General features: G+C 36.8%; 2 protein-coding genes across 8 annotated transcripts in view; one reads left to right on the top strand and one right to left on the bottom strand.

The window, feature by feature from the left end:
- The window catches only part of LOC124712604, a 498,348-nt gene extending 486,510 nt beyond the window's left edge, over positions 1–11,838 (top strand). For all 4 annotated transcript variants that reach the window (XM_047242885.1, XM_047242886.1, XM_047242883.1 and 1 more), the window contains exons 4-8: positions 1,495–1,609; positions 3,935–4,057; positions 5,187–5,401; positions 8,648–8,854; positions 10,919–11,838. In XM_047242885.1, the coding sequence (XP_047098841.1) occupies positions 1,495–1,609; positions 3,935–4,057; positions 5,187–5,401; positions 8,648–8,854; positions 10,919–11,446 (1,188 nt within the window). In that variant the 3' untranslated portion in view covers positions 11,447–11,838. The remainder of the gene's footprint in view (positions 1–1,494; positions 1,610–3,934; positions 4,058–5,186; positions 5,402–8,647; positions 8,855–10,918) is intronic.
- Positions 10,327–25,636, bottom strand: part of LOC124712558 (dentin sialophosphoprotein) — a 231,005-nt gene continuing 215,695 nt past the window's right edge. For 3 of the 4 annotated variants that reach the window (XM_047242880.1, XM_047242873.1, XM_047242881.1), the window contains exons 13-15: positions 20,542–20,670; positions 20,317–20,445; positions 10,327–11,420 (exon numbers count right to left, since the gene is read on the bottom strand). In XM_047242880.1, the coding sequence (XP_047098836.1) occupies positions 20,332–20,445; positions 20,542–20,670 (243 nt within the window). In that variant the 3' untranslated portion in view covers positions 10,327–11,420; positions 20,317–20,331. Of the gene's footprint in view, positions 11,421–20,316; positions 20,446–20,541; positions 20,671–25,636 lie in introns of those variants that run through there. The other variant, XR_007005602.1, reaches the window with a different exon arrangement.

Raw genomic sequence — 25,636 nt, 5'->3', positions numbered from 1 at the left:
TTAAAACAACAGAAAATGATGGGTGGGCATTGCAGTTTTCATCCAGGACCTTGAAATGAACGTTCAGTGAGACTAGCCTTAATTCCATATAAATGGATCTACAACAACTGTAGAATATTGTTGAAATAGAGAGAGAGAGAGACAGAGGAGTGACATGCTGTATTTAAGAAACAAAGCTCCATTATTAAAGAGAATATTGAGACAAACCAGCTTCTGTAGTTAAAGGTTATCTCTGCTATCATTTAACTGTTATACTTAAGAAACAATAAATGAAATGAATCAGAATGTCCAAACAGGAAAATAAGTGCAATAGAAATTAACACCAATGTTACAGTGTGCATAAGACAAGGTTCTTTGGGCTGTAATCAAGAGGGACATACAAATACAGTGGAATAGAATGAACAATGTATTTACCACAGAATCTGAATGAAGGATAAACAAAACTAAAACAAAAATGTTGAAGAAGAGCACAAGTGAGAACTGTGATTGCTAAACATTGAAACTTGGGAAGGAACTGTTGGAAGAAATGGAAAAAAATATCATCTTTCTGAGAAACAGTATTAAAAAATGTTCAATGGAGATAAGATATCAAAAACATATTGGCACAAAAAACTTTCTACAGTTAAAAAGCTCTACCAGCATCAGATATTGGCTTGGAGTTGAGGAAGAAGTTTCTGACACCATACACCAAATTTGGGAGTAAAATGTGAAAAGCAGCAAAAAATGTGAAGAATAACTGCAAACATCTGAAATATGGGTGGTAGAATTAAGCGGACAGAAAATGTACAAAATGAAGAGATTATAGAAAAATAGGCAAAAAAAGTTCTACAGAAACCACACAGTTAGCTTGGCAGTAAAAATGACAAACTGTAAAGGTGGACACAAATTAGAATATGTAAAATAGGTTATGTATATATTCGGTTTAGTACATATGTTGAAATGTCTGAGGTTAGACAACATAGAAACAGATGGAGTCTGGCACCAAACTTGTCAAAAGAATTATTACAACTGTTGAAATAGGAGGATGATCCTGTTGCACTGTGCAATTCCCCAGTTTATGCACTTAGGCTAAGCAGCTATCAAACACATAAATGCTGATTTCTTTGTTTAACTTCACCAACCTTTCACAATGTGCTCTTGCATGTTGGATGGACTCCTACAAACTATTTATCATTTTGACATAATAACTTTGGAATGGGAACTTTCTGTATTAAGATTTCTCTACCTTCGCTACATTAATTTTTGATAGGAAAAGGGAAAACATTATGCCAATTAAAGCAGTGGTGTGTTAGTTGTAACATTTGGGTTAACAACTGATTTACTTCCACCTCTTCAGTGAAAATAGAGCTTGTTACCTAACCACAATTTTGTTAATAGCATGTTAACTTAAAGATCTTAAATTCTTATTTCCACTCTTTATTGGAGACTAAAATGTAAGTAGAACACTTCCCTGAATAACTCTTGTTCTAAACCACATTGATGCTCTGCCCTCAGGTGTGGGATGAAGCGAAGCGTCTGCGCTGTGAGTGGTTCAATGACTACGAGAAGACAGCATCCAAACCACCTATGGTCATCGCTGATCTTGATGTCATCCAGCTTGACTTTCGTGGTAGGTGGCACTTACTGTCATAATTCACTCATACTCAATAAAGTTATTTATATAAACATTCCCTTCTGAAGAATAACAAAAGTGAAAATAAAGATTATATTTAAATTGAAACATCAGACACAAGAGTACACAGTTACTACTAAAAGTAATATCTGTCTGCTGCATATATTATCAATTAAGCAGTCTAATACTACCACAAAATGTTTCTCTTTCTTCACAAAATTTTCTAAGATGGAATTATTTTTATATGAAGTGTGATAACAGTGTCTGTTTGTTTGCATTGCTCCTCATTTCAGAGCATTATGCTTGAGCGAGCCATTCCTCAGTTGAGCTCATCCCTCACCTTTTTTGAATCCAAGAGATAGGTAGTCGTCCATTGGCCAAGAGATATCAGTGGCATAAATTACCATTTATTTCCAAATCTATTTCCATATCTTATTGAAATCACACACATCACCTGTAGCCTGTAAGAAAAATACTCACTCTTTTGCAATTTAAGTAACTGCATGAGAAATTTCAGATTCAGCTCTTCAATGTTACTACCATGCACATGTGTAATTTAAGTTTTGAGGAGCTGAAATAATCACATGCCATGCAATTACTTTCACATATGAATGAAAAAGCCATTTTAATTATCATAAATTAGAAATTTTTACTGCTGGTCTATCCTTAATCTTGTATTATTCATTTTGTTTACCTATTCAGTGAATGGCCTAACCTGTTCTTAAAAAAACATGTCAGTGAAGCTGGTCTAATACTAGCCATACAAACTACTAATGTGACTTCGAGTGAAGGCTGTGCATATGATTCATCACATTGTTCGAAATCTACAGACAGAGGACATTTTTCTGATAGCGGTAAATCATGAACTGAGTCCTAGAATGCTCAGTATTAGGTAAAACGTTGTTCCTGATACTAAATATTTAAATAAACTTCTCTCGAATTCACATAACACTGAATTAGTTCTTTTTGCAAATGGCTTTTCTGCTGGTCCATTATAGATTTGCAGCAGCTGCATCGTCTGAAATAAAGTACACGAGAACAATAATGTGTGGGACCTTCTTTGCTGCTCTTACAGCAAATTCAATAATTTGGGTAGCCCCACTAAAATGGTATAAGTTTAATTGTGTCCTTTCTTGCTGAAATATGGTCAATAATTGTTGTCAGATTTTGTAGCCAATTGATTTGGCAAGCAAGCAACATTCTAGTTAATCACAAAAGTGTGACATGTTTGGGGCTGTAGACCCCTATTATTTTGCCTGATTCAGATTGATTCAATATCTTTGAATGAACAAATCAAACACATCCTCCTGACGTAGTTCAAACAATGACACAACAGTCATAGCTTTGCAGACAAGTGTGTTATTTTGCTGATACTGAACAGACAAACTTCTGAAATAGTGCTGGAAGCATTATCTAAAATGTTTTTTGTGGACACTTACATCATTTTGCCATTTATTGAAATTAGTGGTCTGGACAAAAAACCTGAAAGAACAGTCCCACACAATCTATACTGAATTTTACTGCTGCTATTAACACTCTTGGGTAAATATCATTCATCAGGTGTTCACCAACTCTACACTTTTCCACTTGAGTGTCACACTGGATTGTTCCACTGCTCCGCACACCAAGGACACAGTTGACTCCACGTGCACTTTCACTGTAGTGGTTCTGAGCAGCAGCGCAATCATGAAAACAAAGTCTTTGAATGACACTGATCTCTGTACTCCACTTGTAAAAAGTTGTCATAGCTTGACAAGGACGTTTGAGAACTGTGTGGTACAGTGTGATTTAGGAAAAGAAAAGGGGGTTAGTTAATGTATCATTCATGACAACATCATCAGAGATGGAGCACAAGCTGAAGCTGCAAAAGGATGGGAAAAGAAATCAGCCATGTTTGTTTCAAATGTGATTTAGGGAAATCACAGAAAATATAAATATGGATGGCCAGACTGTGAATTCTGAGAAGACTGCAATAGCTTTCTAAGTTCTGCAATGTCCACAGACGTTTAGCCATACAGTGTACAACAACAATATATGCCTGATAAAATCTCATTATATTTTTTTATGTATGTTTTGTAAAATAAAATAAAAAATACCTGCAATATTCATATATTACAAGTGCTAGTTATACAGTTACATATTAAATTTTTTGGTACATGTCTACAGTCCTGGTGCATACTGTAATCCCCACGCCATAGTACCGTAACCATAAAACACTGCCAGAATGGCCAAAGGAAAATGATACTATATTATATATAGAATTATATCCTTAATATAGTGCATAAGTGTCTTCGAAAAATTGTTTCTATAATATGTTTTTAGGGGACAATGTTGACTGCTGGATGGAAATACAGCATGGAAAGGGTCCTTGGGCACCACCTGTAAGTGGTATTGTTCCATTAGGATCAACACTAACACTTGTTGTGGCTATAAACGATTATAGAGGTGAGCATACTTTAGTTGTATATTGTGTTAGTAAGATAATTTAAAAAGAAATAAATAGCTGCATAACTACTGCTATAGCTTATTCACAACTTCAATTTATTGTTATTTATGGTATCCATCTTCAATCATTATATCCCCACAAATTTTCCATTATCAGCAGATAAATCATACAGAAACCAAGAAAACAGCTAACTGGCATGTTGAGTAAACAGTTAATTTGTCTTTCAAATAGTAGAAAATAAAAAAAAACTGAGAGGCTAATAGCAGTTACCAAACTGAACAACAAATTGAGACTTCATAGCAGTTTCTTTGGTTTGCAGAGGGATTGGAAGGGATAGGAAAAGCAAAAGTGAGATGGGAATGGCAGATGACATTGTTACAGTTTCCTCAAAAATTAATACATCTACACACAACATTACATGTCAAACAGCAGTGACATAACAGTCCATTCCTTTGAAAATTGTCTTTTAGAGCATACTATTACTGACAGAAAGCGAAATAGTGGTTACAGTATTTACAGCAAATTATAGTACTTCTTATTTAAACTTCCTTTACTATTTGTGGAATAAGCAACAAATCTTATGTAGCTGAATGTATACCTCAAATACAATAACTTTGTGACTGACAGGTTTCTGTGGTGGTCGCGATAGTGATGGTGGGGATGTACTTAAAGTTGTGGTCTGGCACATAGTTTTAATACAACAGTAATTTTCACATAAAACTAATAGTAGGAAAAGCAGGCACCAGGCTGAGATTCAATGGATGACTCTCATTAAAATCCAAGAATGTACATCCCAAGAAAGGTCAGGTGACATTACTTCCACATGTATCTCACAGAATGACAACAAAATCAGACACATTCAGACTCATACAGAAGCATACCAACAGCAGTTCTACCTGCATGCACACCACTCACAAAAGGAATAGATAAGGAAGGATTCAATAGTGGTTCCTAAAGTATCCTCAGCTGCATACAGTAAAGTGGCTTGCATAGTTTGGATACTGATATAATATTTTTTCAAGAATGTTATAATTCTTGACATTTATTAGACTGTTTATGCTCTTACATAATAAAATGCATCACAGTTTTGTAGTTCAACCTGATATATTGTTTTTGCATTTTTTTTAGGTGAATTTGATATGAGGGTGAAGTCCTGTGTAGCATCAGATGGAGGAGGCCATGTTATTCAGCTCTCAGATGAGCATGGGTGTGTACTTAGGCCAAAAATGATTTCAAGATTTTTGAAGGCACGTACAGCAGATGAAAGGGCTACAGTCATCACATATGCCTTCTTTCATGCCTTCAAATTCCCTGATGCTCTGAGTGTTCACATAAAATGCAAGGTAAGAGTGATAATTAGTGTTTTAGCTGGTTAGTTGACATAACTTGTTGCCTTTATCAGGAACTCAGGACATTGCAACAACTATTGCATTAACTGGAAAAAGAAGTATACTCTTATGCTATTGCAATCCAGTAACAGTGAATTAATGCAGTATATAACAGTTCTCACATAAATATCAGCATTTACATAATTTGTTATACAAATTATGTTCGGTTCAGTTTTTTTGTAGTTGTGTCCTGACGGACTAGAGAAAGTGTATGAGAACTTAAAAAAAGTGCCAGGTCATTTTACAATTTCTGAATGGTCAGAAACAAATATAGAAAGACACAGTTCCGGTGATGGCATATGATTGATCATATCAGCACCAAACAGCCACAGTGCACCTACTTAAAGGTGCAGATTTTGCGACTTGGTAAGGATACTTGCAACAGACTCAACAAACTCAAAGGTCTGAATAATACTTGTTTATCGCATTCAGATTAAACCATTACACTGAAGGCAACGTCTAGACATGAGAAAAAGCAAATGGCTCAACTGTAAAAACAACAAAAGTTAGCATCTGAGCTCAAGGGGCAAGAAGTAACAGAATTTAGCAATCACTAGCAGCATATTAAAATGCAAGCATTAGAGAGCAGCAGTCTAAGGGAGAATCCATGTCAAACTGGAGTTTACCCAAGGTTGGCATCAAGCCAGATGTCCAAACACTCTAATTCAAGACTACTTTGAATATGAAAATCTGGTGATTTTGAAGGGTTCTGGTGCTGAACTGGCTCTCCTCTGCAGTCAGATCACTAACACTACCAGCACCGTACAGACATCGGGCAATCTGACATGGAGCCCTGTGCCTCCCTGGTGCCTCCAGCCAACCACATTCAGGTCATTTCCCTTCTCTCATTCTGTAGGTGAGGTATTCATGACTTTTGCAACAATAATCTCCTTGTTTGGCAGCAACAGTGTTCAGCTGAAAGCTAAACATCATTGCCCTTCCTTGTGGCTAGCAACAACAGTGCTTTACGTCATTCTGCTCCGTCCTATGGGCGGAGACTTCTTGCTCCTGAATGGAGACTGCTTTTGCAGCAGTTTCACCCACTTTCCATCTCACTCTAAGCTGTACCAACCCACTCACTTTGCAGCTCTCAGGAGCAATAATCATACCCCTGCAAATGCTAAGGTGTGCCTGTTTGCAACTACAGTTCAAACTGCCATCTTTTGGAAGTATCTAACCAGTGTATGGAGTTACCAGCTAATGCCCTGAGCCGAAACTTCTGCCCTGGAACAGCTGCACAGAGCAATTGCAATTCATACTCTTCCTCAGTTACTGTTTTCCTCGTGTAACCTGAATTCTACCAACTGTGCGTGCCACTTGCGTTAAGCCTCAGGTTTCCTGCCTTGGAGTACTCTCAGTTGCTTCCAACAACCTCAAGCTTAACAATGAATAAGTCAGTATGTAGTCACTGCACTATAATACTTCTTAAAAATCTTAATGGATTCTCTGTTTTTAAACAATTATGAATGGTAAGTTCTAAACACCGATAATAGCACAACAGTACTTCAAGTAAAATAAGTAAATCAAGTGAAAAAAAAAAAATTGCCTGAATGTTAATTCAACCGGTGTGTGTGTGTGTGTGTGTGTGTGTGTGTGTGTGTGTAGGGGGGGTGTCAAAACTGGATTGTTATAATATATTCCAGCGATTAACACAAAAGTTACAAGAGATGGTATGTTGCTCCTTCAGTATCTTAATACAAGAACATTTCTTCACACAGATATAGGGCAACACACATGGTAATGCTTAAATGATATGAAATAAACGTAGTTATAAGTACATATGGTGGTAGCTTTCGCAGCCACTTTTTCACATATTATTGCTTGCTGAATTTCATCTCGGGATCTTTGGCCAATTTTTCTGATGTTTCATCAGCGTGAGAGGCTGACATTGTAAAATATAACCCTCTGCCACCAACATTGGATGGTGAATTTTGACAGTGCCAGCCAGTTGTGCCGGCAAAATATCAGAAAAGTCACTAAACAAACAACATCAGCAGAAGATCCGGAGACAAAAGCCGACAGGTCATATCTGATATCTTAGTTTTGCCAACTGGAAATGGACTTTGAAATGCCTCATCTCTCAGTTAACTTCATACTCACACTTTGTAATACCACAGGTCATTTAGCTTTCACACACTTGCCTGAAGCAAAGTCCCACACATTTCTCCCTCCTTTTTATAAATAATTTTCAGAATCTATTAAAAGTTATTTGTTCCCCTCAACACTCTTTACTAATTCAGTTTTTAACAACCTCCTGTGCCATTAAGTTTCTTACATTTTTCACTGGTCAGTACTGTTTCCCTGTAGTACTGTACACAGGAATATTTCAGAAACCCCAATTTGTAATACCAGTAGTCCCCTTCCCTCCCAAAGTAGAGGTTCTTTTTCATAACCATCTTTTTCTTCTTTTTCTCTTCCTTACTCTAGCCTCCTTGCATTGTTATGTCCCACTTACAACTTCTTCTGCATCTTCTACAATTTAAATGTTTACTAATCTTAGTTTGACATCACACAATTGCTTTCACCTTTTTCTGTTTATCTTTAACTGAATTTTGTCCCAGTGCCATAGCTATGCTATTTAAAAGTCCTGGTAGTGCTTTCATATTTTCAGAAAGAATGGCAAGATCATCAGTAAACCTTATTTGCTTGTCCCATTTTCTTTTCCGTATTTGTATATTATGGTGCACAATACCCCCTTTTTTCCACCTTGTCTGTAGGTCAGCCTTACAACCTCAGAATCCTGAAAATTTTACGAAGCACAAAATGAAAGACATTTCTTTATTTTAACAAAGGACATAAAGGTAACATGATATTTGTTCATTATCCATCCATTATTAATTTAAAAATGTGCACTGCATTTTTTGTTGGACTCAAAGCAAGAACTGTGTGCCATTTTCAACCATGGGGCAATAATGATTTTCCAGAAACTGAATCAAAAGTCTCCAACTTTATGGGATTGAAGTCACTACGTTGCTAATGTCTAGTTTTAGCTCAGCTTTTTAGTATTCTATGAAACAGTGCAAAAGTGCTGCATCATCGGTCCATTTCTGTTTAACAATGACTTAGCATGTGCTATTTGTGAATGTAGTGTGTCTGTCTAGTGTTGGCATGAAGACTGTTTCTAGCATTATTATTTACATATATCTCAGACTACGTCCAACTATCACACATCATCACAACTATGCATAAATTATGTTCTAGGTGGAGATATGCCGCCATGGGTGTCCAGAGCACTGCCAACATGGTCCATCTGAGAGACGTGACACTGCCGTCCCTGCTCCGTCCGCACCACCTGAATTACTGTTGTATGATGAGCTGGTGTCTGATGGAACACCTGCTTTTGCAGATGAGCCGGCAGTGCACATGGCAGGCAACAAGGGAGCAACAATTCCAAGGCAACCTTTTCAGGTTTGTATTTGATAGTGTTTTCTGCCTGTTTCATGGAGAAACAAATATTTTTGCAAGATGAACTACAAATTACGTCAGTTTACATGAACAGCAAGAACAAACATGGCTTTCACAACATCCTATTTCCAATATACCAGATATTTCTGAATAGCAATCACAGCAGCATTTGAAGTATGAAGTAACGGAATGTGGATGCAACTGGTATTTTACTCAAATGTTTGTATGAACTTACAATTCTTTCCTGAAGAAGTATTTCATTATTTCTTTAAAATGATGGATGGGGAGGGCGGGATTAAACTTTCTATGATAGAAACGGCAGTTTGCGAGGTAAAGATTAGGGGGGAGAAGGAAAAATGTAAATTGGACAGAATAATGCATTAAAAAGATCTGAGATGTGACTTATTGAGAGTTTTTGTGACTTGTTTGTGTAATTAAGAAAGTAAATATTGTGTTCTAAATAAAAGTTTTCTATTTCACTTATCTTCTATTTACAAATTTGTATTTTCTCTTTCTGATCAAGCAAATTATTTTATACAAAATGCCAATGAAAAAGTTCATGCAGATGATTCCCCCTCACATCAGTTACATAAGAACAGCCACAAAAAATATTTAAGAAACTTATTATCACAATATTCATGAATTAAAGATCCCCACTGCTGCATTTATGCATGTGTCAAACTGAATACCAACTTACTGTACCACCACTTTTCCATACTTTACATTTGGGGTTGGACTATTTCTCCTTGCTATGAATATGTACAAAATTACACTAAACAGTCAGTCAGAGCAGAAGCATTTGGAAATGCATGTATGTATCTATCAAAGGGAACATGGGAACAGCAAGATTGGAAAGGATATAGCTGTCGCATCAACAGATATTGTTACTGCAGAAAATCATTATCGTGTACTGAAACAATAATTCTTATAATCCATGCATGTAACACCTGAATTGTGTATATGTTTGAAGAATTTCCTTCGGTAAAATTTTCCGTTCTTTGTAGAGTTCTAGCACATTTCCCCACAGTTCTTCAAGTAAAACCCCAACAGGAGTGCTAGAGAATTCACGTTATCTTCCTTTTATAGCTATAAATAATGGTAGAAGTAAAACTAACATCTTACTGTATAGAGTAATTTGTATTATGCATTAGATAAACACATTTGCCTTAAGTTAAACACTGCCCTTTCCCTTCAATCTGGAATTCTGACCCAGAGCAATTACTTGTATTCATTCCCAGGATTTTCTGTGTATTCACATATCTAAGTGACAAATCATGAAGACAAAATAAGATCTGATAGAACACTTATTTTTAAGTGAGGACAACTAACATGTAAGTAACAGCATTAAAAAAATCACAGTCCACCAACATTTCATGCAAAACTTTATTTAATTTAAATATATAGATCATAAATATACATGTAACAGAAGTTTATAAGACAACTGTGTATTTTACTGTACACTCTTGTTATGAACTTTTACATGTGATGGTTACTGGTTAAAAATAAGTATAAAGAAGTAGAAAACAATACATCCAGGGGCTTGATTGTATAAAAGAACTGGATGAGAGAGATAGAGAGAGAGAGAGAAGGAGAAGGAAACATCATACGTAAATATTGGTGAATACAGTTTAATTTTATTATTAATAAAAGATGAAATGCTACAAAATATTATCAATGTAGGAAGCACTTTGTGAAAAATAAAAATAAATAATACTAACACTTATTACATCACTATATCACAATTTCAGTTCTGAACAGGGCAATTTATAGTACACAGTAGCAACAATGCAACAAGAACATTTTATCAAGAAAATAACGATCAGTTTCCTTTAAAAGGTTATTGCATATGTACCAGTAATTTTTAACTTCATCAGAGTACAAGAAGTAAACAATCTATTTGACTTGCAAAAAACAGTACAGCTAATTTAATGATCTTATGATCACAAAAGTCTGAAACATTTTGTTTGATGGGATTCTTATGCAGTCATAACTGAATAGATATGAGCGGTAATTTAATGCTGCTTCAGTGGAAATGACATTTTTAGTATTTGAAATAAATCATTTCAGGAACAGCCACATCCTGGACATCGTGATGGTCAAGAACGTTTTCCACACGGGCCTCGCACTCTCAGAAGCACTGGATTTGCAAGACCACGCCGTTCTGTAGCTGTACCAGCAGGAGGCAATGCTGATGTTGGTGTCAGTGGGCTGTATGATGTCGTGTCAGAGGCAGACCTAGCCTTTACACCTGACTCACGACCCGAGGCAGTAACAGTATTTCAAGGACGAACACGTGAAGAGGAGGTAGTGTATGGAGTCTGCCTGCCTGTGCCAGGATTTGGAGCACTGTTTGCACTGGCAGCCCTTTCCGCTGTAGCAGCTGCTTTAGTCGCTGGGGCTTTGCTATACCGGTACCAGGTGCGGCGTGAGACTGCGGCAGCAGCCCAAACATCAGGCAGCAACAATACAGGAGGACGTAGCATTGGCCGCCAGGCAAATGGCGTGCCACTTGATGCTCTCGGTCCTCAGCCACAGGCACATGCACATGTGCAGAGAGCACACCGATCTTCTGGACAGTCAGAAACAAGTGGTTGAATAGTACAGTGTGTAACTGTGTTTGAATCACAATTAAAACATGTCGCAGTACTGCAGTACACACAACAGATGAATAGCGCAAAAAACATTGATTCCAATTAACATAAACTGCATTATGTGAACTGGTGTAACTGAAATACTCTTTTGTGTCAGTACAGCATCAAAATAAGCAGCCAGTATCTTATATTATTGGACAGGAGATAAGGTTGCCAATAAGAGACGTGCACATAATTTATGACAAAGCCAAATCCTTACACAAAAAGTAGATGTTTGTACAGAACTTTCAAAGATGTAGAAAATTAAAATCAGTTATATGCGTGTATATATTATATATTTACCTCTAATGTAAACGTCAATCTATCTCCCCCCCCCCCCCTCTCTCTCTCTCTCACTCTCTCTCTCTCTCTCTCTCTCTCTCTCTCTCTCTCTCTCTCTCTCTCTCTCTCTCTCTCTCTCTCTCTCTCTCTCCCCCCCCCCCCCACCACCACCACCACCACCACCACCACCACCACCCCCACAATATGGGAATTATTCTTATTATGACTGCCAGTAACCATTTCACAAGTGAATGACTTAAACTTTACCAAGGATTTCATACAAGAATAGCATTGGTACGATATTACAAAACTTACATGACAAACATTTACAGTTGAATAACAGAATATAGATGAAAACAACATTTGACAGAAGATGCAGCTAGAGATGAATATTTTATGCTGGTTAGACACTTTTTTGTGTGGTTTTAATGGTTTATAAGAGATATATGCTTTCATAGCAATTGTTAGCAAAAAGGATACAATACTCCTCTTCTCTACTACACACATCATCCTAACACTAATGGTCACTTACCTAGGACACACCTTTGCATGGTGATATGACAAAGCTTGACTTGGTATTAACTATCTGGATACCAGTAGCAAACGGGGAAAAAGTCTAGGATTAATTGCTGAACATTACAGGCAAACTATAAAAAGTTCTGTGATGCAGTTTCTAATCATCAGACTATGCACCAATGCCATAAATTTCTATCTTCTCTGTGATCTCTCATGGATACTGATGACCTCACTATTTATGAGTCATTCATTACTCTCACTCTGCCTCTGGTAGCTGAGTGGTCAGCGCGATGTAATGTCATACCTAACAGCCCGGGTTCGATTCCCAGCTGGGTCAGAGATTTTTTCTGATCAGGGACTGGGTGTCGTGTTGTCCTTATCATCATTATTTCATCCCCATCGATACACAATTCGCTGAAGTGGCACCAACTCGAAAGACTTGCACCAGGCCAACAGTCCACCCGAAGGGAGGCCCTAGCCACATGGCATTTCCATTTTTCTCAAAAGAAAGAGTGTGTGTGTGTGTGTGTGTGTGTGTGTGTGTGTGTGTGTGTGTGTGTGTGAAAGAAACAGAGAGAGAGATAGAGAGGGAACTGCATCTTTCTTCCAGGTCACTGCCATAAAATTAGTTTGTCATGGCAGAGTCCATATTCTGCTCACTGAAAAGTTGAGGTATTAGCCTCTTTTCAATGTATCCATTTTTCTTTGTAGAGCAAACTATGATACATTTCTCTAACACTTACTGGTGCTGATCCAGAACCAGAGTCCATGCAGTAATATAATTTAATACACAGAGTCACAAAGTGAAATATATAACTTTCACAGTCTCTTGTCAGAGAATTATTTGGTGTTCTTTAGTCACTTTCACTGAAAAGTGTGTGCTCTGTGGGGCCAGTAAAATGGTGCACAAAACAGTGCTCACTAGTATCACTTTTCTGTTTCTCCACTTTCAAACAAGGAAGTTCAAATACAAATATATTTTACTATTCCTTCACGACTTTTCATTTAATCATAAGGTTTAGATCAAGGATAAAGTGTATTTATAAATGTTTACTCAGTTCAGTTAGTACTGTAAATGATTACTTTTGTCAATGTTTGTTGAGATGACAGTTTTGCAAAAACAATCTGGTGCTACTGAACATGGTGTCTGTTGACAGAGTTAACAGGGAAACAATGGACATTAATGTTAACCTGTAAGGCACCACACGACCAAATCATTTGTGTATAAATGTATATTACTCATTTTAAATATTAGTATTTAATCAAAAATAATGCCTTAATAATGTCATAGTCATTATTGTGAATTTTTATTTGTGCTCAAGATTTAGTTTTTAAAAAATGTAACCAGGAGATATAGTTCTGAAAAGAAATACTCCAAAAGATAAGCAAATACAATATTTACAAATATTATTGTGTTCCTTATGGAAGATTCTGGTAATATATAACAATTGTTCCCCCATAGGACATTTAGTCCATGAATAATAAGTTTGGGACGGAATAAAGCTATTAACTACCATGTTTCATTACAATACATGAATTATTAGTCACTCAGTAATAATGTTACAGCAGGCATTTATCAACAACAAAAAACTCATTTTATATAGTTCTGAAATAAGTCTTGACAAATGTAAAGACAGTCTTCCAAATCAGAAAGTTTGTTACTTAATATGAGATTTACCATTCCTTTCAAAATAAGGTATAAAATGTTAAATGTATATAGAAATTTTTGAACAGAAGGTTTCACTGACCAGTTCAATTCGTTTTACTCAGTTTACATTTCCTTATCAACATGTCAACTATAACCAATTTCTTGACTTATGTGAATGGTTTGAGTCTTCCTTTTTACCAAATTATGTCATCTAATAAATGAATCATTACATATTTATCAGTATTTCTTCCATAACTGTGGATGTTCAGTCTACAGCAATATATATGAATACATCAAGAGGTGCTTTATCATGATTGTTAAACAATTTTATCTTCAGCAAAACAAACACCTTGTTTCCACTCAAAGATGTTTGTCAAGATATTTATGTACTGCCAACCATATGGGATAAGATTACAAGTTAATGAATACCTATTAATTTGTACTGTTTTATGAATCCTTTATAATGCAACATACCCTCAGCACACATTAGTTTTGTAATTTTGATACAGAATTCAAGAAAAAATTTAGGCTACAATTATTTTCTAACAATCCTGATGAGATATTGAGCCAATATGAACAATTATGATGAAAAAAATCAATCAATCAGGAGGAATATGACATAAAAAGTTCACACAAACCTTATTGCATGTAATTCTATGACAAACACGTCAAAAGAATTGAAACAATATTTCTGAACATCGTTAAGATTAAATTTTCAAGGAGAATCTACAGTTAAGGCAGAAACTTTATAAGCTGAATTTTTTGCATTTTTGTGTACTTTTTTGGGTTCAAAGTAATTTATGGTATTAGTCCAAAGTATGGTTAAAAGTACTAATAACAGCAAAAGCATTAGTTTATTTCTTGTCACGGCATTTTTGACAAAAACGTAAGTAGTCCAACACACAGATTATCAACAAATACTGATACACTAGTTTGTTACAGGCAGTCAACTTGGATTATATTACTGTTGCCTGTGGAAATGTGAACCACCACCATGAATTATATTTTTGTTTTACGCTAATAACGATAGAGAAATAATGAACAGAAAATTTTTTGAAGCTTAAATATTTAAAGTCCAAGAGATAGAAAAGTGTTCTCCCAAAGTCTGCAGCTGCAACAGTAATATGATGGGTACAATGCAAATTATCTGAACAACATAAACCAAGTCAAAAACTGCTTCAGTAATAATTCAGCTTTGCAAATCAGAGCCATTGGATTATTCTATATGTCAGTTGCAGCTTCTCAGGGATACCAAATCATATGTATAATTTCTGAATATGGAAGATACTGTGCTGGTGTATCTCCTGTGTTTTATGGCAAGGGTTCATGAAAATTTTTTGTTCCTGACACTTTGTCCAGAGCTGTGTTGGACATCTTTGGAGGCGCACCTACAAAGATATCCAAAGCTGCCTTGGAGAAAACACTGGGAATGAAAAAGTTTCATGAACCATGGATATGCAACCCAAAAGATTCACCAGCAGCTAAGACAACCGGTTTTGAAAGCCTTTATTGTACAAAAACATACTTAGCAAAATCAGCAAAGTAATGAACGGTTGTGTGTTTCTCTACACATTAACTAAATTATATTGTAGACATTTTATATGATCTTGATATTCAAAAGTTACAATGAATTTTGTGTAGAAATTCTAGGTTTCAGTTACAGACTCCCAAAAGGGCTTACAATGGAAAATGGCACCGCTGAAGTTCTATGTACATAAACATTCAAAATTGAATTCGGGTGTATACTGAAATAATCAAGAATATTGGCAAATGTTGTTACCGAGTATATTGATGTCACAGTTAAATGCAGTCAGAGGCATGTATTCATTTCGATATTGCTATCTTTTCCCAAGTGATAAAATGCAAGTTTTTTTTAAATTATAAAGAAGTCTTTTTAAATACAATGTAGTCTATTGATTTAATCATATCTCTGATCTTGCATTAATAATTCACAAACATATATATTAATGAGACGATAGCATTTTAAATGCAACTTGCATTTTGAACTTTTAAGATTGAAATGTGCCTTTCATTTAATGACTTTTCCTTAGTATGTTACACTGTCATATTCTTCTGCGTGTATTTGTGTAAATTCACATTCATAAATACTTTGACCAGCATTTAAAAAAAAGGAACTTTATATCTTAACATTTTCTGCAAGCACCTGCAAACACCCCCGCCCCCCCTCATCCACCACCACCACCACCACCACCACCACCACCACCTCCTTCTTCTTCTTCACAGTCTTTCTATATGCTTTCAATCGTAAATCACAGTTCGCACTCTTGACATATTTTTTCTTTCAAAATTTGTATTACATGGTTTTTTTTTCATTATAATACCCTGTAATCACGAGTAAATCCTCTATGTGATTACACAACATGACAGCTTCTTCAATTGACACAGTTATCTTACACTAAACATTATTTACTTTCTTATAAGTGCCATACAATTTCTGTCATGTAATTATACTAGATCATATTTGTAAGCCATCCACAATTCAGACTGGTTTTGTTGTAAGATTACTTCCACAAAGAGATTGAATACCATTGTCAGTCATTTTTATCCTCTTCATAAACAACAATAGCCACGCTCAGTATGTCGCCATTTTACACAGATAATTTTTCTGTACTAAATACTTGGTCACTTCATTCCATTGTTGTATTTCAATAACATTTTACTGTACAAAATACTGACACACATTCGTCAAAACTTATCAGGCATAAAACACAAATATAATTTCCTGAAATGTGGCATAGCAACAATATAATTTTTTTGTGTTCCTAATATTAAGTTGAATAAGGTCCACTCCAATTTCTTTTCAAAAAATGCACATCTCTGCAATGAAGTACATGTCTATACATTCCCAGCAGCTCCTTGTGCCACAGCAGGTGTCATTTGTAGTCATGGCAGAAATGTGTATATTTGCACTGAGTCATCAGAATGGTCAATTTGTGACTACAAAGCATTAAGCAAAAGGGAAGTTAGTATTTGGATCAGGCTGTTCACAAATGGGAGAACGAATGTTCTAGATGGAGTAATGCTGCTATTTGTAATTCCAGCTGACCAGATTCCTCAGTAAATCCAATCCAAGAAACTAAAAATTTCAACACTGTCATTGGAATGTTTATATGTTTTGGCAAGAGCTTACCCATGATCTAAGCTGGGAAGAGGCAGGGAGTGGGAGTACTTATATTAGTTTCATGAAAGAGAAGGGGCGGAGAATTAAGCACAATTTCTTAAAAAATGACACTCAAAAATATTGAAAAACTGTTTTCCTTAACCCCCAAAAATAATAATGCTGTCACCATGTAATAGATAACAGCATGTACTGTCTACATTTCACTTTCAAGATAGTATGAGATCTGTATCTTTGCCATCAAGCAGGTAATGTTCAGACACGTGCATATACTTTCTATGTATATGTTATTAATAATTTTTATATTTGCTAGTAACATAAAAAAAATTGCACATTGAAGATTTCTTCCAACTTATAGTGAACTGACATGTCAGCCTGTTTGATGAGGCTAAATACAAGTTTGGTTGGCAAAGATGATCTGAGCCCTTCCTGTGATTCTATTTGGAACTCTACACTGGAGTTGGAAAGGGTAAAGTGGACCTATATAGGTCAACCCTCTGGCTACTGCCCAGGATAACAACTACTGTAATCAAGAGAAAAATAGCAGCAACTGCTAGTCACTATCACTCTTTCCTACTGAGATTAGTGGAGCCATCTCTGGATGTTACCATGTAGTTACATACTCATTTAAAATTTCATGAAATTTAATATTGGAAGCTTCATATCAAATATGAGACTCATAAACATCATCAAATCTTGTGGAATCCCATCCTTCTAACCCTTCTATATCCTTTCATGAGTTGTCACTACTGTGTTGCTACAGCAGTTTTGAAACAAGAACAAAAAATTGGAAAAATGTCAATGAATGAGCATTGGAATGGATTCCTCAATGTGGATTTCAAGTTATTAGTGGCAATAGTAAAAACTATTATGCTTAAGATACTTCTTTAAAGGAAGTCTTCTGTTTGTCAGACAAAACCTTGTCAAACCAATAGCTAAAAACACTTCTATGGTAGGAAGGATGTAAAGAATACAGGTAGAAGACCACAGGCGTACCATTAATGAAACCTCAAAAATATATTGTGTCTCCAGGTAGTACTGAAAGCACTTTTGATATAAAAAGTATACCTGTTCTATGCAGCCTTTGTATGAAGGCCTACTGTGCAGCTGCCTCCACCAAGATCAGGTTGCTGTTGGTGAGACAATATCTAACAAAAGAATGCTCAAACCAGCTTAATTGGTCTCTAGAATCCAGGTTAGGTGATGATTTACCATTCACTCCAACGTATATCCTGCACAAGCTAAACAGCAAAGTATGAGGCACATTTGATTCTCCTCCACTTGGAGGAAGGTGAACAAAATTGTCTCTCTCCAAGAGTTTGGATATTGTCTACCAGCCATACATTACGCAAAAAGTTTTAGAAGGATTTTTGTTGGCACACCATCAAGTTGCCTAAGTGTTTTGTTAATTATTCAGCCATGATAAGATGTAGTATCACGAACATCACACAGAACCAAATCTACAGTTCGAGACATGGACAGAGATTGAATTGTTGCCGGTTGCAAGTGACAGCTGCGGTAAGCACATACGCGTGCTCTGAACTTGAAGCTTGGAGAGAGAATTTGTTGCTTGCCACCAGCATCAACCATGATAAATTACAACAAATGGAATAAAAATTCACTAAATAACTTGCTACGATCACATTTAAAGCAAGCAATGACCAAGACATTCACAGCAGAACATTATAGAATGCTCAGTGGGTGTTGGAGAACATATGACGTAGAAGCACAGAACAAGCTTAAACTTGACTGCCATCGTTCGTGACTCCAAATGTAACTCCCATTTTGAAAAAAATTGTCATTAAATGACCTGCTGTTCAGCCTACTCCTATCAAAAATTAGTTAATGCAAATGAAGTGCCAGATTCAGGCAGCAGTGGCAATAATCTTCACAAAATGCTCCATCACTGTATGGTCGATGTCACCAGACGTTTCGTAGGATCCTTGCACTGCAGTCAATAGAAATGTTTAAAATGACACCATCTTCAGACATCTGTAGCTGTATTGTATTATTGCAAAACTACATATATCTGAAGATTATAATATTTAAAAAATCTCCAGGTAGTGTTTAGAGACCCTACTTCAGGTCCACTGCTAGACCTAACCTACTGTGTTTTTCAGTGGCTTCCTATACTCGTGCTGAGCTAGTTGAATATCTGGAATGCTCAGAGATACTCGCAATGGCCAGTTCTTGCTCGCTTTGATAGTTTCAAAACTCACTGGACCATGGTCCTTGTGACCTGAAAGGCTTCAAAGGTCCTCTACAATTAGCTAGTACTTTATTTTTGAAGAGCCTTATAACTGCCACTGAACAGCATTTCTCTATCAACCAGGTATGGTGGGCGGGGGGGGGGGGGGGGGGCGAAAGGGGGGGGGGGGGAGTGGTGGCTGATAACAAAATTCAATAGCACATTATGCACATTTAAATCCTCACTGAGGAAGATGGAAGAGCTCTTTGCCTGCAGTATCATTAGCAGATATATAATCACTATACATACAGACCCACACTACTTCAGAGGCTGCCTGTGTATTGATCATGAAGGGGAGAGATAAGGAGGGCAAATTTCTTTAATTAAGCTGGCTATACTACCTTTAGCTGTCTCCCTATTAATGTCATCCTTTTGGTACAGACTATAGCCTCTTCACAATGGTACACCAGTACATTTAAGAGGAGTCCCTTTGAGACAATGGTCCAGTGTCTCCCCAAAGTGAATGGTATGGTTTCTTAACTTGCCCTGAATAAGTTACAACTGCAAAATCTGGGGCATTTTATCAGTTGTGTCTGACTTTTTCTCTGCCTAATTTTCCTTGCTGCTCACGTATGGCAACTGAAAGTTCAGAGGGACTGTTTGGTTCCCTCTGGCAGACTTCACAGTCCATTAATTCCATGGAAAGGAATATTGTGGAATGGTCAGACAATTTCTGACATACTTTTTTCTGAAAATAGTCTTCATTCAGTGTTTTCTGAACTCCTCCTCCAGTACTGTTTACAGAGCACAAATAGTAAATGGATGGCGGGGAATGCAACTTCCACCTGTATCATAATCACTTGGTTCTGATCGATTTTGTAAATCTTCTGTCCATTCTTCAGTGTTACAGAATTTTAGTGTTAGACAAATTAACATTCTCCTTCCAACAGTTTACGCAGATTTTGAAGCTCTTGTAAACAAGTGAGAAATCTGAATTTAGATTAGTTAAGTAATTTTTATGCCAAATTACAAAGTTCAAACTTAAGCTACATAATGTCTTACCATAATATAATGGTGCTATTTCCATGGAGGTTTATTACTCTTCATATTTCGTGTACCTTTAACTGTGTCGTAAACATCTCTAGATATCATACCCAGCTGCGATGTACTAGCAACAGATGAAATGGAAGCCTGTAATAATGAATAAGAATAAAGCATGTGAAGCTTGCCAAACATGCAACATTTGCCACAACTGTACAAATTACAATTAAATGACAAAAAATCAACCTGATCAGTGCCAACTGGTTCCCATACAGGAACAGAGCTGACTGGATGTTCCATTTCTTTGTCAATATCCCTCTCTGCTGATTCTTGAGTAACTTCTTGTGTAGGATTTCCTGGTGATCTATCCAAAAGCTGAAATACGTAAAATAGAGGTAATGTTACATTCCTTGTATCACATTTTTTCTGGATTTCCAAATGGGTTGTGTAGCTCTATACTGTTGTAATGATCTAATACTTCATTTACACATATGAGTATTGGACAGAATTTCATGCTTTTACGATCAGGGTGGAGACGTGTCTCAACACATGCACCAGTGAGAATTTCTCATACACCTGAGGTTATTGCACAATTACTTGGCCTGGCACGGAAAGAGATGGACGATGGTAATGAAAGAATTTCCAGGGGTAGCAAGAACTTACAATGTGCAGAACTGTTTAAAAAATTGTAATTTCTAAGTGAAATGGGAATAAGTGATGTGAAAACTCAAAAAGCATCAATTGCAGCCATAAAAAAATCCTCTTACTAACAACAAAAACTGTTTCAAGTAAATTCGGCATTTCATCCTGGAAAAACATGGAAGTCTCATGGAAATCTGTTGATGACACAAAGTCATCACCCTGATGATGTTATGTTCACATAATGCTGGATCTGTTTTGAGCAGTGCAAAACAAACAAAATTTTACTTTCATTAAATAAAAAAAATAGCAGCTGTTGGTATGTCCCGCAGCCTAAGGCATTTGAGTGTGTGGATCACAAGTTTCTCCAACACAAACTCAGGTTTTACAGAATTGATAGTATAGCCAACCAATGGATAATATTATATCTAACCAAAGAATGTAGGAATAATTCAACCAATGTAAGCAGGGGAGAAATTCTCATAACCTCTCCTCCTATAGAAAAGACACTGACCATTTCCTCCACTGAGTTCCCATAATTCAAGTTCCTCTACCACTCAGTGTCTCGCACTATTGATGCCACCTCCCTCTACACTAACATTCCTAATGCCCATGGCTTTGCCACTTGTGAAAACTACAGCCGCCCAGATGATTTCAAACCTACAACCTCCTTCCTAGTCATCATGACCTTACCCACAATTACTCCACCTTCAAATGCATCATCTACAAGCAAATCCACAGGACAGAAATGGCCACCCACTTGCCACCATCCAATGCCAACCTATTCATAGACTGTCTAAAGGAATTCCATCCTAACCACCCAGAATCCCAAACCCTGATGACATCTTCATGATCTGAACCTTATCCAAATTCCTCCAAAACTTTAACACCTTTTCTCCAATTTGCTTTACCAGGTCCTCTTCAACCCAATAAGCCACCTTACTCAGTGTTGACACCCAACTCAAAGACAGTTACATGAGTACCACTGTCCAAATTACACCTACCAACCGTCAGCAGTACCTTCATTTCGACTTCTGCCACCTTTTCCGCACAGCCTAGCTGACCATCTGTAGTGATGAGCAATCCCTCTCGAAATATACCAAGGGTCTTGCCAAAGCCTTCACAGACGAAATTACCTTCCCAACACTGTACAGAAACAAATCTCCCAGAATCTGTCTCTTCAGTCATTTACCACCTCCCAGAGTTCCACCAGCCGCAAAGGAACACTCCCCTGATGACTCGGTACCACCCAGGACTGGAGTAACTAAATCACTTTTTTCACCAGGGCTTCGACTGTCTCTTGTCATGCCCTGAAATGAGGAATATCCTACCCACTATCCTTCCCACCCCTCCCACAACGGCATTCCACCACCCACCAAACCTATACAGTACCCCATTCATCTCTACTCCAGTCTGTGAAATCTGGATATTGCCTACCAACACAAGCTTTTCTGAATTGGACAGGTGGGAATTATCCCTGTAATGTATCTTCCATTCCCATAACACCCTGACCTCAACAGTCATTAGTTCCTATCCTTCATCCACCTATCTCCTTCCTTGCTCCCATTCCAGCATCACACAGCTTTCTATTCTACCTAACGCACCCACAAGTCTTTTTTCCACCCTCCACTACTTATCTGCTACCACATCTCCCGCTACCTCCCCCCCCCCCCCCCTCCCCAAAACTTCCAGCTGCCCTACCCTGTCCCTTGCGAATGGTCCAACAAGCAGCACTTTGCTATCCCCACCCCTACCCCACTGCCCTCTCCTTCTCACTGACCTCAAGAACTGAACCACGATTTTGGCAGAGGAAATGGCAAGACGTTAAAGATTACAGAAAGACAGGCCCTTAATGGAAGAAGATGAAAGATTAATCAGGAAAAATGTGAGTGAGAAGTAGTTTCTCAAAGTTAATCTAAGAAAATTATAAACTATTTCACAATACAAAATTACTGAAATCTAAATAAAAAATACAATAATGAAAGCACTACATCAGTGATCTGTAGATAACATCACAAGGACTTCAGATTCTTGAGAAGTAATGTATGGAATCTACATGTAACATCACTGCAAGTTCATTGCAATGGTCAATGTGTGGCACAAGTGATTCAAGGAAGAACACATCATTAGCTGATAACATATGATCTTGAATGCCACACCGCATTACTGATACCATTGTCCAGCAGGTGGATACCCTCACTATTGCAGACCAGTTAGTTATAGTGGCAGCCATTGTCCTGGAGGTCAGATTGAGCACTGGACTTGCAATGGACATTCAGTGGCCTCCATACAGTTGTGCCATTCTTTGATGTATTTTCATTCTCTGCACCCCTTTCACTGTAAGGAAACACACTACCCCTCCCCCAATGCTCTTCTTTTAAAGCCTACATTTCTGTTTTCAGCATAGTCAACACATGCATGTGCTTGCTCTGTCACACCTGTTGACACATGCACATGCCCACTCTGTCCACATGTGGGCATGCGCCCATGTCCCTAGCAGAGTGTTAGGAGCCTCCTTACTCTTATAGCGAACACACCTTCTTCTGCAGGCAATGGCATTACGATCCCTTCAACAGTTTTCATTTTACAGTCTCCAGTTCATTTCTTTCTGAATAACTCAATTACATCAGAACATTAAATCCAAGATCTTATGAAGATGGACAATATGGACTAAAAGACAAAATAATTTAATCTATAACAGTTGCCTAGCAATGATGAGATACTGAAATCAATATTTATCTTTATCTTAATCATATATGAAAAAACTTACAACATGGTTAGAGAAAACCTACTCACCAAGTGGCAGCAAATGGAAATAAACAGAAATTCAATACAGTTTTGACTGTCATTTAGTGAGCAAAATATGAGCTTAATGAGTATCCAACCACACATGCAACTTCCTAGCACATAAATCAGTTAGGTTCTTAACAGGACTAAACTGACATATGTAACGATGATTTTAGAAGTACCCAAAGGAAGTGCTATGGGGCCATTAGAGTTCACAATACATATAATAAATGATCTAGTGGATAATGTCAGAAGCTTTGTGAAGCTGTTTACAGATGATGCTGTTGTCTATAGGGAGGTTTCAATAACAGAAGACTGGAGCAAAATGCAGGAAGACTAGTAGAGAATTGACAACTGGCTTGGCTGTTGACCCTGAACAGAAATAAATGTACAACATATTGTGCATAAACAGGTAAAGACACACTTTACTATTTCATTTTGGTACTGGTAATAAATTGCTGGAATAGTAACAACTGTACATCTGAAATGGAATGTCCACATAAAACTAACTGTAGGAAAAACAGATGCTAGGCTGAGACTCACTGGAAAGTATTATAGGAATGTAATTCATTAACAAAATAAGTGGCTCAAAAGCATTTGTTTGATTGATTCCTCAATATTGCTCTTCAGTCTGAATATCTTACCACAATGGAATAATAAGAGAGATAGGAAAGACCCAATGAAGAGCAGCACATTTCATGATCATTTAGGAAGTGTACGAGCATTATGGATAGGCTCAACAAAATCCAATGGAAGACACTATAAGAGATACACTGAGCATCATGGTGAGGTTTACTATTGTAAATGTAAGAGCATATGTTCTAAGAACCAACACATTATTTACTCCCACATACAATTTGCAAATGGAACAGGGGAGGGAGGAATTCATAGTGGTACCAAAAGTATCCCCCACCATGTATCAATAGGTGGCTCATAGAGCATAGATGTAGATGTAGAATGACAAAAAACTGCTAGGTTTTGTAACCAGGGGCTACTTCTGCTGGAGTCATATATCCTCCTTTCTAAACAGTGTAAAATAATTTCGTTACAAATACAGTGTGATGATGGAAGACAACTGTTTGTCACATATGCGAAATCAATTTCTCCACTACTAAAAGAATAAAAATTGCATATTCTATTTTGTAAAGTAATATCACAAATTCTATTCAAATTGTCGCCTAAAATTACCAATCAAGAAAATTTATGTATCCAAGTTTTCTTCAGCTTGTAACAACAAGTCACTATCAACATTTACTAACTTTTTACTCATCATGCAAACAGAACAAAACAAGACACTTAGTGCCGCTGCATCAAACATCTACATCAATACCCAGCAAATCACTGCAAAATGCATGATAGAGGATATTTTGTACTGTTATTTGTCCCTTGCTTTCCTCTTTCAGCTCAAATGGAGTGTGAAGAAAAAATTTAATATTTTTATGCCTCCATATGTATCTAAACTTTATCTTGTTTCTATGGTTCTTCTACATTTTGTGAAAAATGTTTTCAAAGAATCCCAAGCAAGATTACAGATACTCTTGGCGACTATCTTGTGCTGACAAACTGCTAGTTACAAAATCTAGCAGAATATCTCTGAATTACTTTGACTGCATCATTTAACAGCTGGCAAGTATCTCAAACAAAGTAACATTACTTAAGAACATGTCACAAAAGGATCTTCTATGCAGTCTCCTTCGCACCTGGTCTATATTTTTCCGCAATTATCTTAATAAATATAAGTAGATCATTTACACTCTCAGTATTATTTTTGTATGTTTGTCTCAGTTCAGCTCCCATACGAGATGTCAGTAGCAACTGTTTGCTATTTCTTATTTTTTGATAAATTTCAATATTTGTTTCACACTTTATCAAATTGTGTATTTAATACTTCAGCTACAAACAATTTGCTAGTTAG

Source organism: Schistocerca piceifrons, chromosome 1 (assembly GCF_021461385.2).
Source record: "Schistocerca piceifrons isolate TAMUIC-IGC-003096 chromosome 1, iqSchPice1.1, whole genome shotgun sequence".
NCBI classification, from domain to species: domain Eukaryota; kingdom Metazoa; phylum Arthropoda; class Insecta; order Orthoptera; family Acrididae; genus Schistocerca; species Schistocerca piceifrons.
This window is presented reverse-complemented; position numbering and strand designations above follow the sequence as displayed.